This window comes from Nanorana parkeri, unplaced genomic scaffold (genome assembly GCF_000935625.1).
Source record: "Nanorana parkeri isolate BGI_ZX_2015 unplaced genomic scaffold, ASM93562v1 scaffold23, whole genome shotgun sequence".
Lineage (NCBI taxonomy): Eukaryota > Metazoa > Chordata > Amphibia > Anura > Dicroglossidae > Nanorana > Nanorana parkeri.
This window is the reverse complement of record NW_017306291.1, coordinates 1,586,563-1,605,485: the sequence shown is the minus strand read 5'-3', so window position 1 is coordinate 1,605,485 and position 18,923 is coordinate 1,586,563. Positions and strand designations below refer to the sequence as shown.

Sequence of the window (18,923 nt, the reverse complement as noted above, 5' to 3'; positions counted from 1 at the left end):
TCATTTCAATCAAGTAAAAAAAAAAGGCAACAGTGCCACCGTACAGAATGGACTCCAGCCCGCATGTTGGAATGAGCAAAATCTTACTGTTTTCCTTCCACTTTAATGCAGAAAGTTTTCTATTCAGCGTCTTAATATACAGGTTAAAGACAATTGCAGTTATAAAGAACTCATATGACTGTAATCTAGCCTGGATCATTCTCCCCGTCTTGATTTCCTTCAAATGGCGCACTTTCATTAATAAGTCACAACTGAGAGGTTTTGCAATTTAAAGTTCTTATGTGCTCGGCAAGAAATAATACGAGTTTAAAGTAGAAGACCAGTCAAGAGGTTTTTTTCATGTTTTGATTAGAATGCGGAAGATTTAGGCTGGCCACATGGGTCGTACTCTGATTGTGCAATCTCTGTAACATCTCCTTTACATATAGTATATAGTGTATATAGATGTGTGTGTGTGTGTATATATATATATATATATATAGTTAGAGACTAAAGAAACCTGGAGGCTGCTGGCCGAGAAGTAACATAGAAGGCTGTACTGCAAATCCAGAAAAGATGATTTGCAGAATCTTTGTGTGCCAATGAAGTGTAGGAAATGTGTGTAAATCACAAGACTGACTGTACAGAATTACATGTTGTTTGGCAGGTAAAAAGTAAACTTTTAATCTAGGGGATTCATATATAAAACTTGCTCCTAGAGGAATTAATCATCAGCGCCATCTAGGGGTGCTAGTGCCATCCGAAATGGCATCCGCCCAACCTATATATGCAGCCCTTTATGTCTTTCAGTTGCATATTCATCTATTAGCCTGATGTTTTATCTCAAAGTTTAACTCCAGGCAGACATGTAAATGCACAGATAAAACACGTATATGTAAACGTATACCTAATTTTTCTTCTGCTGCAGTTCGATAACAGCTATGGGTCTCTTCACTCAGCACCCCCAACCTGTGACTAGACAGTGATAGGAGAAGCAGCACACTGATGAGCTCATCTCTGTCACTCTGTCTTCTGCTCCTATCAGAATGCTCCTTGTGCTGCAAAAAACTGATTATCTCCATGTCCTGTGGCTCGTGTTAATAACTTAGAGCAGTGACGCATTCCCTATTGGATAGCTCTTTCCAAAGTTTTAATGGGACAAAACATGGTTGAAAGCAAAGTATGTATGCTGCCATGTTGCAGAGAGTGTCATGATTGGGAGCTTAACCTAGAGCCCCAATGTCACATACTCAGAACAAGTATTCAGATCAGGACTTGTGACTTTTCTTGTCCCGGGACAGAAGCTTTTGGATAAGCATGGCAACCAGTTAACTAGCATTTTAGGAAGGAGATGAAGTGATGAAATTAGTGCATAATTACACTATGAGTGCAGGGTGATTTGGTTATGGCCCCTTAGGGTGCGGGTCCATGACCCTAAACCTATAATAGGTCCTGAGTCATAGTAAATAAATGACACTGGTTGTCTGAGGACATCTTTTGGCAGACAATAGGTATTTTGGGGGGGGGCCGTGCCTGAGAGGAGGTGATTATTGCAGCCATAGAAGCTTTTTATTTTATACACTGGCTAGGGCTCCTTTTTTTTTAACAAATTAAAAGTTTTTTGTTTTGCCCAGAGTTAAGCTTTAACAATCGCAGCCTTTAAATATTACCCTTAAGCCTCCACACTTCCCACAATTACATACAGATATGTATAATTAGGAACCGTTGTACGTTTATAAGAATACATTTCATAAATGCTTATTGCTGAATGAGTCATCTAATTTACACAGAAAAACAGTAACCTGGGGGGGGTATCCAACTTTTTCAAGCATACAGCAGAGAAAAAATAAAAGTATTTAAGTTCTTCATCAAGTGCATGAATGCAGCACACAGTAAACACTTAAAGCTCCTGACCCTATGCGTCATATTCCTCCATAGCCTGAGCTTGTAAGGACATCCTAAAAAAACAACAGCTGTTTATGGTATAATTATAGAGTTTCTGAAATTCTAACTTTCAGTACTTGATATGCTCTAGGGATAATTGGCTAGAGTTATCTTTATTATTGGCTACATGTTTTTTTTAGCGTTCTTGAAGTTTTACGTGTCAAAATGAAGTATAAGACTGAACTAATTAAAAAGTGAGACATTCTATAAAAGTAAAAAGCTGATGAAATCAATGCATATAACCAGGGCCAGTGCATGCCTTTTTGTGGCCCTGAGCAGAAGTTGATTTTGGTGCACACTACGGTCCACCACAATCTCTGGATAAGTTGAAAGCATGCTCATGAGCAACCACAAGGTGCCATGGGATTTTTTAAGTAATTAACGTACTGAAAATATATTTTTTTAAACATTAAATTGATTAACATCATGGGGTTCATGTGTGTGTGCATGCTTATTACTGGGTGTCTGGAGTTCAGATTCAAAGCCCAATTAAACATTTGTGTACAATACTACTGTTACAGTGTACATACTGTTCATGTGTCTTTTTGTACACTGCTACGTTTGGCGGCAAAGGTTAAAAATGGAGACTTGGGCCGCTGATCTGAGACACAAAGCAGCAGTCAATGCAATACATGTAGGAATTGATGCACCAATTAAAAGTCACAAAATGTAAACCTTGCTGCCACCCAGCTGCTGACAAGCCTGATGTACTCCCATCACAACTCAATACAATTTTCAAGCCATAGGGATTGTAGTCCACATACATGATTTCTCTTATCAAGCTACGATGAATGGTGGTGTGTTTTGGTTCCTTAAAAAGCATTGGCTACCATACTTAAATTTCCCCTGACCCTAATGAAATAAAGGTGTATCTGGTGCAAATATTTGGAAGTGGAAAGAGAGCACGGCACCTGTGTGATTATTCTGTTTTTATCATCCAATAGTGGTTAGGTGGTGTGAATATGTGTAATCTGAGTAATGACTAGGCAGCTATCACTGGCCTAAGGTTCTCCACAGTATCCTTGGCTTAACAGTGAACACAGTAGATGTAGGAATTGAAGTGCCACACCAATTATAATAGTCCTGATACACATTTATTCCACTAGGGTCAGGGGGCAATAGAGTGGAATAGGGGGTCCAAAAACACATCCATCTGGGGTTAGTTAAAGAAATCATGTATGTGGACTACCATATCTGCAGCTTGAATTTTTTTTCGAGCTGTGATGGGAATTTCTACATCTACTGTGTTTAATGATGTATCTGGGCTATTTTAATTGGTGTGGCACTTCAGTTTCTACATCTACTGTGTTCACTGTAGAACCAAGGATACTGTGGAGATCCTTTGGGTTGTGGAGGCTGCCTACCCATTAGCACATACTATATTCACATGACTTAACTACTATTGGATGAGAAACAACATCAGAATAACCACATGGGCCCTGTGCTTTCTTTCCACACTTCCAAATCTCCAGCAGTAGATGACAGTGGTCAGCAGTGGTAAGGGAGATTCACTAAACCCTTGCATTTTATGTCCCAAAAGGTGATAACCCTAGGGTTGGCAGACACAGGCTCTCATTTCTGCCTCCTGCGTTGCTTTGGCTGACCTCCAAACTTCATCTGCCTGAGCTTGGATGGAAAATGCACTTTGCCATCTTGGCCTTTGATATCAGAAAGTCTTGTCCTGGAACTGGAACGGCATGGTCCCACATTCTCAACAAGAATGAAGCAGGAACAAAAAAATATCTGCTCTAATAATCTAGCAGAAGCTTTCATTCCTCTTTAATGTGGTTCAGTCATGATACAGTAGTTGTAGGGGGCAGGGGACAACCAAAGAAAGGCTCATGGTGACTCTAAAGCACCTTAAATTAGGCAGGCAGTACGCCTTATTCTGGGTACCCGGTTTAGGAAATTAGCTAATTTGCACATAGTTGCCTGCTCAGGAGTTTTGGATAGTGCCCAACTACAAACATAACTTAGCCATTAATTATATGTGACAAATATATGCAAATGCTTGCACCTTTAGCATTCCTCATTTGAAAATATGAGACAATTCCATAATTCTTCTTCAGAGAAGGATTATACCCTCATTTGTCCAAGGAAATATTTGGCACGATAGGGACCTGATTTAAATCTTCTAATTAATCAGGATTGCTTTTTCGCTAAATTACGACAGATGTCCTTTTATCTAAACATTGGCCTAACTATCCACATTGTGTGTTGGTATTTGGGTTTCTTTGTACACAGATGGAGAGTTTATCTTCCTAGCTTCTGTATTGTCTATAGGACAATGTCCATACACTGAATTTATCCTTCTTACAGGGAACTTGGCACTCCAATCTACCTAACCTGGCAGGGTTGATGTACTTTTTTTTTGTTCGCTCCGGTACGAGTTTTGGCTTGGATCCTCTGCGCTTCCAGCTCTGATGTGTGAAATCCCAGAGTACTGCTGGAAGGAGCCGTTCGTCATTGTTCATTCTTGGAGCAGAATTTTACTCTGATCTCTAGAGTGGCTCATTTACTTATCTACGCATGGGAAACAATGATATGTTCAATAACCTTCATGCCTTGTTGCTTCCCTCTTCAAATTTTAAATCAAATGTGGTATTTAAAATTTAAATGCCACAATCCCATCTTCGGAATGTAATTATGTATTCCTGGTGGTTATGCATAGGTTAAAATAAATGGTAAAATGTTCTTCTGTGAAAAAAGAAAGTTAGTTTAAGAAGGCAATTTGTAAAGTGGAGCTCCGGGTGCATGAGAAGCTTAATTTCACGGAGTAGCCACCCCAGCATTAAAAGCTGCATAAAATATATAGCAGACTTTGTAGAAGTACCTTAAAATACCCCAGCCAAAATTTCCTGGGCATTCTGCTGGGCCAGCATCACTTTGAAGGGAGGGTTGCAATTAGTGTTGTGGGCCTAGTGCTTTGGAGCAGTGGTGGGAAGATTGGTGCCTGAAAGCTTGATTCTCCTCCCAGGAACTTCGCAGGCACAAGGTGGCATCAAGCCAGACGTAAAAGCATTCTACAGCAGACAAGTGACTACAGGTAGGGTGCCTGGGACTGGCATGCTGAATGACATTTGGCTAGTAACTTTACTACTGTGATTGCATAATTGTAGAATTGCTGAACTGGTACATGGTTTGACAGGTCGGTCGTGATTTACTAACCTAAACACATGCACGCACCAGGTGTGTGTGATTTTCACACAGCAAAACGTATTTATCAACCAAAAAGTCTCTAAAAGCATATTTCCACTAATGCCATATATGGAAAAATCATGCACATGATGCATATATAATGCTGCTTCACAGTTTAGACAAAAATGGTTAGCTCATGCATTTACATTCCTGCATTCATCAACGCAAGCAACACAACATAGAGCTAATTTACACAACATCACCTTGCAATTCATGCTTGGCTTTGCACAACACACCTGCTGGGTGTGTACACACTACAAAGGTGTTTAGATTCCACCCATAGATCATGCTGGGAGGGAACACACTACAGAGGTGTATACATGTTCGTGGTGTGTTTATAAGGTTAGTAAATCAACCCCATCGTCTCAAAGATGCCTCTGTATATACAGTAGTTGCAATGTCTCCTAGAAACAGACTAGGACTTTGAAGAGCCCAGGGTCAATTAAAATTGTTGCCTTTGCTGTCCTTATATTAAGGACATTTGCAGGAATAATAAATAGCTTTTTTTTAATCTTTAATACTTTTTTTTATTTTGATAATACAACACATAATAAACACTTTTACATCCATAAATACATAATTAAAACAGGAATACAAAAACAAAAACTAATACAATAAAACCAAAAAGAAAACAAAAAACCCAACCACACCAATAGACAATTTCTCGTCGTACCCTATTACCTAAATTACATTTCTCCACAAAATACTGTGGGGATTAGCTCCAAATAGTAGCGCATAAAGGACGCATCCACTCGCTGTAATCTTCATTCAAGGGCTTCCTTGCCCACTTTTATTAAATGAAAGTCCACAAAACAGAACAATTACCCTTGCAGGGGTTCTTTAGCATCTCATGGCAGCACCTGCCCATCCAGCCTCCTGGCTTTGCATTTGCAGCACCTCTGCTCCGGCCTCAGCCCACTGTCTGTTCCTCCAGACAGCCTCAGTCATGTGCTAACCTGCACACTGGGGGTTCTTCCCCATCCACAGCACCCTGCTGCACAGGACTCCACTCTGTCTCCTGGGTGGAGCTTTCCTGTCTCCCAGGTGGAGTTCTGAACCCTTCCCAACACCTTTAATTTAAAGGCTGTACACACCTGTGCCATCAGCATGCGCTGGCCACTCAGATTCTGGACACAGGAATGGAGATACCACATTGGCATTGCCATGCACTGCCACAATACCAATAACAGACACTGGCTTAGCGACTTACCCGCTGATTGCATCTTTTCAGTTACTCTTGGTTACTGCTCAACTTGAATTCTTTTTGGATCTCTTTCTACTGTTTGCCCTGATCTTCATGATGTCTAGCCAGCTGCCATGTTCACTGGCCTTACAAAACTAAATCTTCTTTAACCCCTTCGTGACGGGAGACGTACACTGTACGTCCAGCCACAAAGGGACCAAATGACTTGTCACGTACACTGTACGTGACGAGTTATTTGCTGCTTTAGAGGGCTGTTAACGCTGAGAATCAGCTTTTAACATTCATTAATGGATGCCCTTACTACAGAGGCATTCATTAATGAAAGGGTTAACCTTTTTCAGACACCCGATACCTTAATATCGGGTGTCTGAGAGTCACAGCAGAGCGGACACACATGCCGGCTTTTGCCGGCATTCTGACAGCTTGTATAGATCGAGAGAGAGATATCTCTCTCAAGCTATACTGGCTTTTTTTTTTTTTTCTTTCATGAATAGATACATAATGTGTCTATTCCTACAATGTATCTATTCCTGGAAGAAGAATGTTTGTTTGCTGATCGTTGTTGCAACAATCAGAAAACATTTAGTAACAGCTGAATCCTGAACTGCTGCAGGATCAGTGTCACTAACTTATTATCGGCTGTTCTGAAGTTTGAAGCAGCCTGATAATAACCAAAAATTTATTAATTTATCATGCAGTAACAGTGAGATTAATTCACAAAATCTGCTTGATATAATTAAATAAATAAAATAACATTTTTAAGTTAAAAAAAAAAGTGAAAAGTGTAAAAAAAAAAAAAAATTGTGAAAAGTGTAAAAAAAATAAAAAAATGTGTAAAAAATAAAATAAAATAAGGGACAAATAAATGAATGTATTTATTGCATTTTTTTAGCTGTGCTGGTTTTGTAAAAAAAATACTACAAATCAAAACTGGGAAAAAAGTGTTTTTTTTAAACGGTTTTTTCCTCTTTTTTTATATTTTATTTGTCCTAAGTGAGGCGTTAGACGCACATATGTGATATAAATATGTAGCCCTATCTGTCCTCTAAAAAACAATATATAATATGTGTGGGTGCACTTTGTAAGAAAGTATATTACTGACGTGGAAGAATCACACAGCAAAAATGTCAAAAGTGTGTCAGTCATTTACGAACAGAAACTAAAAACAAGCTCAGTCATGAAGGGGTTAATATTTGGTGCTTTACCTGGCCTTGTCTGAATTGTCAGCTGTCTTGAGCCAGGTCTTCTGAAGGCTGCACTTGAGGAGTTTATGCTATAACGAAATCCATGTTACCATAGTTTCTCGGACTCTTGTGAACCTCAGGCACTTTTAGATCCTTTAACTTGGTAAGAATCTTCCATAACTTGCTTGTTCTTGCTAACCTGGGCTCACAGAAAGTAAGTTGAATGATACCGGTTGTAATTCAACCTGGAAAAGGACCGGTGATGGATCACAGAGCAGTTAGTCTTTGGGAAAGAACACTGAAGCTATCTGCTTTTTTATTCGTATTGCTGTAGGGCAATGCATTTTGAAAAATGTTTCACTACATTGGAGTTGGGCTTTAATCTTTTGGGGTACTAGTGCTGGGGCATAACTGTATATTATTTGGGCCATGAGCAGGTCATAGTAAAATACTGGCTTTCCAACATTAGATCTGTGATATTTTAAAATAATATTCAAGACATCAACATATTTATCCACATTACCTGCATTACCAACGCTGTCTGGATGTACCAATGTGCAAGCAGGGACCACTGGGTGCCATGGGTTGCTGGGCCCCATATAAGTTAAATGATTAGAAAGGACAATTGTTTTTTCTTTTTACTGTAGTGAACAATATTTGACAACAGTTCTTCCTAAAATCGGATCTGTTATGAAAATCAAGTCTCTGTTGAATCAGTAGGGTACATGACAACATTACCCAATTAGATTATAATTGTCTTGCCATAAATAAAATTTCTTCTGAGTTCCCTCATATGACCTACAGCCTAGACAATGATAACAAAGTTGTTAAAAAAAAGTGATCTGAGTGTCTTGTATAATTAGAGATTGCAGAAACTACCCAGATACACTTTTCTTTTAACCAGACAGAATGTCTAGAAGACTTATGTGGTGTTAGGCAACGATTTATAGCAATTTCCGAGGAATAGGTATTTTGCACAGTAAAGAAGAAATGTAAAGAAGATGTAAAAAAAGATATTGTTACTGATTTAAAAGGAAACTACAAAGTTATGAAATAGGATAATAAATCTGTACAGAAAAGTATAACCGTACTAGACGTGCAATCTAACAAAACTCAGCCGAAGGAAAAATAACCTAAGTTTTAAGAGTAATACATGCATCTACCCAGTTATTGAAAGCTTACTTAAAGTGACGCTAAACTCATGAGTTAAACCTTAAAAATACATTCAATTACCTTAACTTTTAGCAAAAAAGTATCTTATTTGTGTATTACTCGGCTGTAGATCTTGAAATCATCTCTGCATTGGTGCTGACATTGTCCTTACTTCTGGAGGGTGGCTACTTTTGTTCCCCATGGTCCCTGTATATGTTGTAAAGATTTAACACCTGGTGTTTTTAAGATTTAACACCTAAAGTTAGTGTCACTTTAAATTAATAAGGTGTGCTAGAGTCCTTCCAGCGATTGCAAAACACATGACCAAGTGTGAGCTAGCTCCTTCCTCTTCCAAAAGCCATGTGTCCCTCCTTCATCCCTGTTCCCCCTACCTCAAATTCTAGCAATCTTTCAAATTACTATTTAACCAGATTTAAGCATTTACATTCCTACTTTTGGGCCATGTCAGCCATAGTAGTGCATGGATAGCAAATACAGGATCGCTAATCTGAAGATGACCAATGGGGGAAGATGACCAAAGTAAGGAGGCTGACCACCAATGTTAGGGGAATTTGGAATGTCCCTTACATTGGAGGTCAATGGGAAGACTGCTCATTTACATTCTTTGGCAGTGGGACGCATGTACATTTCTTCGCACTGACCACCCATAAAAGGTTTCTGGGGGAACAAAGCTTCTTACACAGAAGAGTGTGAAATATACTAGGAACACCACTGAGTCAGTGATCTGGAACATGTCTGGAAAGTTATAATAAAGTAAGAACTCCTGATCTACATACCTTGTCCATGTCAGTGCCTCAGAAAGTATTAAAGACATTGGATCATCATAACAGCCAACTAACTAGCTGTAACGATCCGACGGGTTATGACAGTGGATCTCAGCTGCGGAGATTAATTACAGTATATACCAGGTTTAGATTAGGCTCAGCCCGAGGGTTCACGGTTGCACTCTGTATGGTTGGAGCGATGCAGAGGAAGGGAGAATCGTGGAGGGTATCACTCGGGGATGGAACCCATAGGTAGCGAAGAATGGAGACATTCGAGTGGAGGCATTGACAGAGTTGTTGTATGCAAGTTCTGCAAGAGGGAGCAGTTGCACCCAGTCATCTTGTAAGTAGGAAGAGTAGCACCGGAGATATTGCTGCAAGCATTGATTAACCCTTTCTGTCTGCCCATTTGTTTGAGGATGATGAGAACTGGAGAGGCGGTGGTCAATGTGCAGGGTTTTGCAAAGTGCCTTCCAAAACTTCGAAACAAACTGAGTTCCGCGATCGGCTACCATGCGGTTAGGAAGACCGTGCAACCTTACTACGTGGTGTATGAAGGCGTCTGCCATTTCCTGTGCGTTGGGGAGTCTCTTTAGAGGTATAAAATGAGCCATTTTGGTCAACATATCCACCGTCACGAGTATGGTGTTATGGTTTTTGGACATGGGTAATTCAACGATGAAGTCTAGAGAAACTGTATTCCAGGGTGTGTCGGGCACAGGAAGGCTCGTCAGCAACCCATATGGACGGTTTCTATCAGATTTGCAGGCAGCGCAAATGTCGCAAGTGGCAACAAATTCCCGGACGGTTCTGGACATGTGTGTCGCGGTAGCAATACGAGAACGCCGAGGTAGTTCAAGTCGTGTTCTTAAAAGGGGATCGGACTGTTGAGGTGGGCGGAGTCACGAGCGGCGGCCGCGACCGCGTCTCCTAGTGACGTCATGCCGCTGTATCGAGGGGCCGGCCCGCTGCCCGAAGGATCTGATACTAGAGGTACCGTTACACTAGCAATGTCAGGAGACGGCAGCAGTGGCATCCACCATATTCTATTATTACAGCTTATTAATTTTGTCTCAATCAAAACCTAACAGTAATTAAATAGTCATATTTTTTAGTCACAGAATGAACGATGGCTTATGCTCATCATCATGACAGCCGCAAGGTCATCCTGCTACTCGCTTTTTTTTCTTTTCAGCATCTGAACCTGATAAACACTGTAGCTTTTGAGAGGAAAAATGATATAATGAACAATGGAACACAACTCACACAATCCATTGTAAATCTGTATATACGCAAAGACAGTATACTTGCCCTACCTTTGTGTTTGAATTTGTGCTAAATCAATTTATTGACAGTAGACCTATGACATAATGCCAGATGCTCTTTATTAAGCTGAGCACAGTGCAAAAGTAACAGATGAGCGAATCATCCATAGAATTTTGAGGTTTGCTTTGCACTGGACTTTTTTTTTTAAGGTTATTCATTTGCAATCTTTGTTTTTTAAATTACATATAATTCACCCAATTAAAATGGTGCCGTCCCAGCACAGCCTACATACCGACAGGATGTTATTAGAAATGGAGGCCTCATTTACATAAATCTATTGATGCCACCACTGATCTAACTTCCTCCACCAGCTTATCTCAGCATCACCTCTTAGTTTCAGTGTATTAGGCTGGGCACACACCTTACAACCATCGCAAGACTTTTGTCTTGCGATGGTTGTAAGGTACTTAAAAAAACGTACGATCTGCCTATCTTGCATAGGCAGATCGTACTTGCGATGACCGCAAACCACGCCCCCTGAGGGGCAGGCTTTCGATCACCGCAATGCCAAACGGGCAGTGTGCGCTTGCGCACACCGGCCCGTCCGGCTTTTATCTTACGAACATGCTACACACCCGCCGAACATCGTACGATGCTCGGCGTTTTTCGAACATGTTCGTAAGTTTAAAGTCGTGCGACCTTACAGTAGTAGAGGTTGCACGGCTTCCACACACCTTACGATAATCGTACGATCGCAGGATTTCCCGCGATTATCTTAAGGTGTGTGGGGACCTTTAACTGGCAATGAAAAAAGGACTGTATGTTTAGATTATTAACAGGGTGCCAAATAACTGCCAAGGCAGTTGTTTGGGCATATATGCCACCTGACACACAGGGGCCTCCTACAAAAGAAAATCAGCATTGTAATAGGAATACATACTAGAGTCGTTTTTGATAACGCAATCAAAGCTTACTGGGAAAAAATTATTTTATGTAGTGAGTACCGCCCTACCTCTGCCCATCACTTTCACCAACTTCCTGGATTCCCGGTGTTCTTTGTGTCTCTTTCCCTGTTGCTTGATATGATGCAATCTCCATTTCTCAAGACTACATATCGCATCATGCATTGCTTCCAGCAAGGAATGATAATGTCACATTGTTCAGACGATGAGTTGTAGTTCAAAAGGCAGGCTCTGTGAGAGGTGTGAAACAAGTAGGACCATATTCACAGGGCTGAGTGGAATTGGGTCACTGCATAGGAAGTTCATCCTATGGGCATCTTCAATAAGACTTCTAGATTAATATGGTTATTAAGAGTGGGAGAACTTATAGAAATTCAATATAGAAAGTCATATTTATTTAAATTTCTGACCATAGATACCCTTTAAAGGCCAAATCCACCCAAAGCTAATGTTTCATTCTTAAGCATTCACCTTTGGTTAAAATGACTCGCAGAAACTTTAATTGGTGAGATCACTGTGCAGTAGTTTGTGCTTAACACCTCCTACTTGAAGACCATCATGATGGTGTCTCTCTCCTTAGGTGGACCCAATCATTTGCTTATTGAATCTATTGGAGGTAGTATGGCACCAAAATCTAACTTTGTAATGCAAAGAACTTCGCATTCCTGTAGGAAAAACTGACCAATGGAGCCCCAAACCATGGAAAAAACAGCATGTGATTCAGCTAGAAACCCCACAACACCAATCATTTTGGGTGAAATTTGTCTTTAAACACGTCCCATAGCTTTGTATCTGTTGTATAACATTTTCCCTTAAGAGCAGCAAATGAGGCTTTTTCCTCCAGGTATTTTAGAACCTTCTGGATACAAAATAAACAGATGAAGAGAGGCTCTGTTTTGTTCTTTTATTTTTCTTTTAATTAAAAGTTAATTTATCTATCTACGAACAGAAAATGACTATGAGTGCTCAGAGGCTGTGTGATATGTATTAATTGAGTCATTCTTTCTTCCTTCCAATCTATTAAGCAGTCATTTACCTTCAAATGCAATCCTTTCAAGGTGAGAAAACAAGATTGCTCTTTAGACTGGGAGATTTGAATAGGAATGCTCTGAAAAAAAGGGCTTTATCCTTTCCTTCTTCTTTTAACTCTCATTTTCTTCTTTGTAAGTCAGTATGAATGAGGTGCTTGTGTTTTCTTTGTTTTGTTCTTCATAATGGAGTATAACAATCAAATACATGGCATGAAAAATCTGGAGAATGCAAAAAAATCTGAATTCATTTGAGCTAGTATGAGTGTCAGAAGGGACCTGCATTAAAGGAGAAAAACATCAAATAAAATGGTAAATATGCAAAGCGAAAAGGTATTTAAAGTGACACTAAACTTAGCCCTTAAATCTTAAAAATGCATGTAAGTACCTTAAGTATTAACAAAAATGTATCTTATTTTTGTATGTTTCACTCAGCTGTAGATCCTCAAATCATCTCTGAATTGCTGCTGACACTGTCCTTCCTTCTGGAGGGTGGCTACTTTTGTTCCCCATGGTCCCTTTGTGTGTTGTAAAGTAACCACAGCTCCAAGCTCGCTCCTGTGGTGGACTACAATCTTCTGTTTAGTTTACTGATTTTTATTGAGATTGTAGTCCATCACAGGAGCTAGCTTGGAACGGTGGCTACTTTACAAGACACAAAGGTACCATAAGGAATAAAAGTAGCCACCCTCCAGAAGAAAGGACAGTGTCAGCACCCATCCAGAGAAGGGACAAAAATGCATTCAGGTACCTTAACTATTAACCAAAATGTATCTCAGATGTTCCAGTCGTGTCATCCAATTCATACCGCTGTGATCAGGAGGGGGTCCATGCGCTGTTTCCCTCCTAATCAGCCCATGTGACTTAAACAAGCAGTACAATAAGCTGTAAAACAAGCCCTTACTGACCTTTGTAGCTACAGGTATTGTGCCAGGGCAGTCATTAATAATGTCTTACCAATGTATTACAGCTGCCATGTCGGTTTGATGTGGCACGTGCAGATCTCCTAACATAAGCACTCCTGGCTAACACTACATCTTAGGTCTAAGACAATCCACGTATGTTGCACTGTACTGTTGAGACACCATGGATCTAAACAGAACTGCTGGCAAGACAGATTTTAAAATACAGAGTGCAGTGAGAGCAAATCATTGGAGATAGGAGATGTGTAATAGGAATTTGCCATTGTGAAGAGAGCAGTAGTTAGTCACCAGGATGAATGGATGCAGGTAGTTAAAGCACAGATCTGGAGAAAGGCCTACACAAGATCTGATTTGTCTGTTTTCCAGATGCATGAGTGACTTCAATGAAGCAGAGTGATTATGATGATACTGTGCCGTGCTGATGAACTTTATCGTGAGCCGGTATCCTATTCATCCGAGACGCACTTTGTAACACAAATGCAACTTTGTCTTGCAGATCCCAGTACCGGTTATGGAGATAAGCTCCACCAATCACCCTGTGAAAGTGGGGGTGTCAGACGCCTTCGTGGTGGTGCACAAGATTCAGCAGATTCCAAGTAAGTATTTCTTGATATAAATTCAGCTTCTGTCCAGTCAAGAATTCCGTTTTTAAACTGAAACTAGGGTGGCCACCTGGCTGATATAAATGGGCCTTGTTGCGGATGTTATTAATAGGAAAGAGATCATAAAGAAGATTTCCTGAAAAGGTGGTAACTTTAAATAGGACTGAAAAAAGTTTTGTTTGGAGACCCACTCTAAAAAATTAGTGTACAATTGTAAAGAAAAGTAACTGTTAAAGCCCGAACTCCAGCCAAAATGTTAGATTCAGAGTGGGGAAGCATGAAACCCATTTCAGCTTTTAAAGAGGCCTGTATTTCCGCTACAGAGATTCATCCTCACTTCCTGACTTTCTAAAGTAAAATGGAGACGGGTTAGAAAATTCCATTCCCTGCATGCTTGGTTGGCAGTTTAAGATATGAAGTAACAGAAATAGATATGCAGTCATATAAACATTGTACTAACAATCTCCATTTTTATAGTTTTACATCCCACTTCCTGCTATAGCAGTTGTGCTGGTGGTAATATATGACTGTGCAGTCTAATAAGCACCAGAAAAGTCCCAGTGCTTTCAGTGAACAGCACTCAATTACAAACGTGCTCTGAAATGCCTCCTCTGAAATACAAGTCTGAGTGAGGACATACAATGAGGGGCGTGTCTGTTACTCAGCTCTGCCAGCACAGAGCACTGTAGTGGGAAAGCCGTAAGCAGATTTTTTTACTCAGCAAAACATATTTTAAAGAATTTCTAAGCAAAAATAAGTAACAAATCTCAACATGGTGGCATGCAGGACCATAAGGAAGTATAAATGTGATAAGTCAATTGGGTTTTATATGATAAAAGGAGTAGGTTATTTGAAAATTTAATATACAAAGAGATAATCTTAAGTATACATTTCAAAGAGCAAAGTGTTGTATTCCATAGACACCAATCAGAATTAATTTAATTGATGCCAAACTGGTACAAAATGGCTGCTGTGTATACTACCCTTTGCATATTGCTCCTTAAACTTTTTTATTGAGTAAGCTCAGTGGTGATTATTGAGTTTCGTCTTCTTCAGAATGCTAGGCTATTAAACACAGAGTTAACTTCCTTAGCTAATTCACTTTAAAAAGCGGGCTGCAATCAACAGTCTCACAGCACCATTGCTGGTGTTCGGAAAACACAAACTAGCAAAATAACTTGGCAAGGACATACGCAGGGCTAATTATACAGAAAACATTATTATATTTTCCCTTCTGTGGGACGTTGCATTAAACAGCTCATTAACTTCTCCAGAGAAGGGTGACTGGCTCTATCATAGCTCTGGGCATTGCCTCAATACAAAACTGTCCATCTCAGCACCAGTTGGTGTATGCAGGTGCAGCACTGGAGCTACCAGGCCATCAGCACCATGAACATACTTAACTTCACAATCCATTAGTGCGGGATCATCTAAAAAACTGAAAAAAATATGCCTGGCTGTAATTACTTGATGTTTGATCATATATCTTACAGCTATGTATGTAATTGTAAGATATATGATCAAACACAATTTGAATGAAGTACCTGCCAACTACTGTTTGAATTGCAAGCTAAATTGTCAGCAGATATATATAAAAAAAAGATTTTCAATGCTTGTATGTGTTCATTAAAAATGCTGTCATGTATTTTTAAATGTGACTAGTGTAAGTTCCTAAATATGTCCAGGAGCCCAGCACCCAGTAACAGGTAATGAATGGCCTGCAGGCAACAAAATTAAGGGGGTTATTCACTCAGCTGCCAATAACCCAGACGAAGTGAAGTGAGCCGAACGCTGTTCAGCTATTCACTTCTGGCTTGCACAACTGAAATCAGCTGTACATTGGCTGCCTTCGGCTGCACTTCGGTCGCACTTCGGTCAGCCGAACATGCTCTGTTCCGAACATGCTCTGATCGGCTGAGCCGAAGCTCCGGTAGCTCACTGCATTCGGCTCGGCTTTTCTGCCCGGTACTTCCAAGGTAGCGAGCAGAATAGAAAATAAGTGAATAGAGTTTTTTTTTAAAAGGTTGAAAAAATATTTGTAAAATGTAAACAAATGATCAAAGTAAAAAATAAATAAAGATATTTTAAAAAATCAAAATAAAAACAATTGGGCGGAGCTAGCAGTGACAGATTGCTCCGCCCAACTGTTTCCTATTGGATTATTGGCTCCGCCTAGCTGTCCTTTGCATAAAGAGCGGTCGGCTTCAGCCGACCTTTTTCCACGCTTCGGCTGTTACTTTGGCTCAGCAGAGCTGAAGCATATGGGTTCGGCTCGGCTGAGGCGCTCGGCTGCCTTCGGCTGCTGTACAGGTTATAGTGAATAGCCCGTACAGCAGCCCCTCGGTTTGACTGAACCAAAGGGTTCCGGCGGCCGAAGAGAGCCGAAGGATCAGCCGAAGCTACGGCTGGATCCTTCGGCTCCCTTGTGAATAACCCCGTAACTCTCCAGCAGCATGGTAAAGAGTTTTGTTAGAGCTAGGCCCAACCCATGAATAAACAAGCTCATCAGTGGTTGGCTAAACAACAAACATCAAGGCTAACCATGATGTATTCCTGACACATCTATCGGATTCTCAACAGAGTCCGGAAGATGAAACATCATAGACAGCCACTAGGCACACCTACTGGAAAAATCAGAGCAATAGAGTAAAACTGAAAAATTAGGTGCAGGTTTAAGTAAGCCTTCAGGAACACATCCCTACACAAAAAGAAAATAACTTTTTTGTTGACTGTCTGGAGATGTTGTTGACTGTCTGGAGTTTAGTTTAAAGCCTAACAGAACTTTTGCTTATTGAATTAGCTAAATACATTCCAGGTGCATAAAAACAAACGTTGTGCAAAGTTTTACAGTTCTTTTTTCTAGAAAACAGCAACAGCCTGAGTAGAAAAGTCTCTGGCCAGCATGCTGGAGAGAAGGGCATTCACTCCCTTGGTGGAAGCAGTGCTCTCACTACAGAGGTCCGACATGCCCCCTGCAAAGTCAGAGTTAGAGGTGTCCATTTAAGTTTATCCAAAAGGTTCTGTATAGAGAAATATATAATAGTGAGGCCTAAAGCTTAAACTGAAATGTCATGCTCCCCAGTGCTGGCCGAAAATTGAATGAATAGGCAGCCGGCTGCAGAGAAGGAACTTTGTGTGAGAGCCGTGGACTCGGTACATTGTCCCCTGCCTTGTCACTGCTACAGCTCTCCTCCGCAGGCTTTGCTGATTGCACAGCCTGTATTGATGACTAAAGGAGGGGGGGTGGAGGGGGGGGTGAATAAACTACAGTAGGGGACTGCTGCTCCCACACATATTTATGTAGTTATATTAAAAATAGAGATTTCTTGATTTTTACAACACTAACTGTGCATAACTGCTTGAATACTGCTGAGATAAGATATCAGCCACAGAGGAAATGAATTGTTTTCCATCCGTTGACCAACTGATTGATTTGCATTGTACGAAGGAGTAGTAAAAGAGAACTGCAAAAGCATGCCCTGTGTTTGTAATGTGTATATACTGTATGTCTGCCCAAATGTACACACACAATATATTTTATGATGGTGCCATTATTAAAAATACGTCAGGAGAGGACATCTCTGTTATAGTTTGATAAAGGGGGGCTCAAGTCACACATTCTTGCAGGGAGATCTTATTACTCAAAGACATAAAGAGCTGACAAGTTTATCAAGCCTTGTCTTCCTAGACTGAACTGAAGTTTCATTTGTCAGTAGACTATGCCGTTAATACAGCAAGTAGCTCTATTTGTCTTGATATCAGACTTGTACTAAGACAGGAAGGGAAGGACAGCACTAATAGCCACTCAGATTTGAATATACTGTTATACTCGGCATATACTTGTTCCAACAAGGAACATACTGACAGATAGAGAGCAGAGGGATCAGTCTATCAGTTTTCTGCTGCTACTTCATTGTCCAGTCATAGGCTGTGGGCAGGAGACCTAGCTATGTTTCCTAACTGCTGTCTGGCAAAGCTGTGTATATCACAGGGCTAGATAAACATAAAAACAAATCTTTTGACAATTACGACGTATGGTACATTTGTATTTCAACTGTGAATTTAGCTGTTTATGTATATGATAAATGCTGTGGTTTAATCTTGTGTTTTTTCTAGATGTTCGCAGGAGAACCATTTTTGAGTATCACAGAGTGGAGTTGGAAATGTCCAAGATTACTAACTGCTCAGCGGTGGAAATGTTACCTCTTCCAAGTGAGTGCTTCGGTTGCTGGATAATACGTCACTCTAGAAAAGACAGTCTGCAGTCTATTGATTTAATGATCTGTAAAAGTGGCTTTGAGTATGAAGAATTATCATACTGTAGGAGATGTCAGAAAAAAAACATATAGTGTGTGCAGATCATATTAAGAGTAAGCAAGCAACATCCATTATGGAGTTCATATGCACAGTGCACTTTTTATATCTTTGATGTCATGTTATTTTTGAAAGTGCTGCATTACTTAGATGAATGGACTGACATGATTTGCTCCTCTGTTTTATGGATGTTTTATGAATACAAGACAGGAAGATGTAATTGTTAGCAGATATTTCATTGTATGGCCATTTAAAGGGTCAGTAAACCTTAATTACAACTTTGGTTTACATGAAAGAGCTTTTGGGGAAAAAAAAGCAGCAACTCTACGGGAGCTGCTAAGAAAAACATATTGACAAATGTGAAATACATCAGGACTTAAAT

General features: G+C 40.2%; 1 protein-coding gene across 1 annotated transcript in view; it reads left to right on the top strand.

Moving 5' to 3' along the window:
• PLXDC2 (plexin domain containing 2) overlaps positions 1-18,923 on the top strand; it is a 347,246-nt gene that overhangs the window by 249,040 nt on the left and 79,283 nt on the right. The window contains exons 7-8 of the mRNA XM_018564229.1: positions 14,122-14,221; positions 18,344-18,439. Of these exons, the coding sequence (XP_018419731.1) occupies positions 14,122-14,221; positions 18,344-18,439 (196 nt within the window). The remainder of the gene's footprint in view (positions 1-14,121; positions 14,222-18,343; positions 18,440-18,923) is intronic.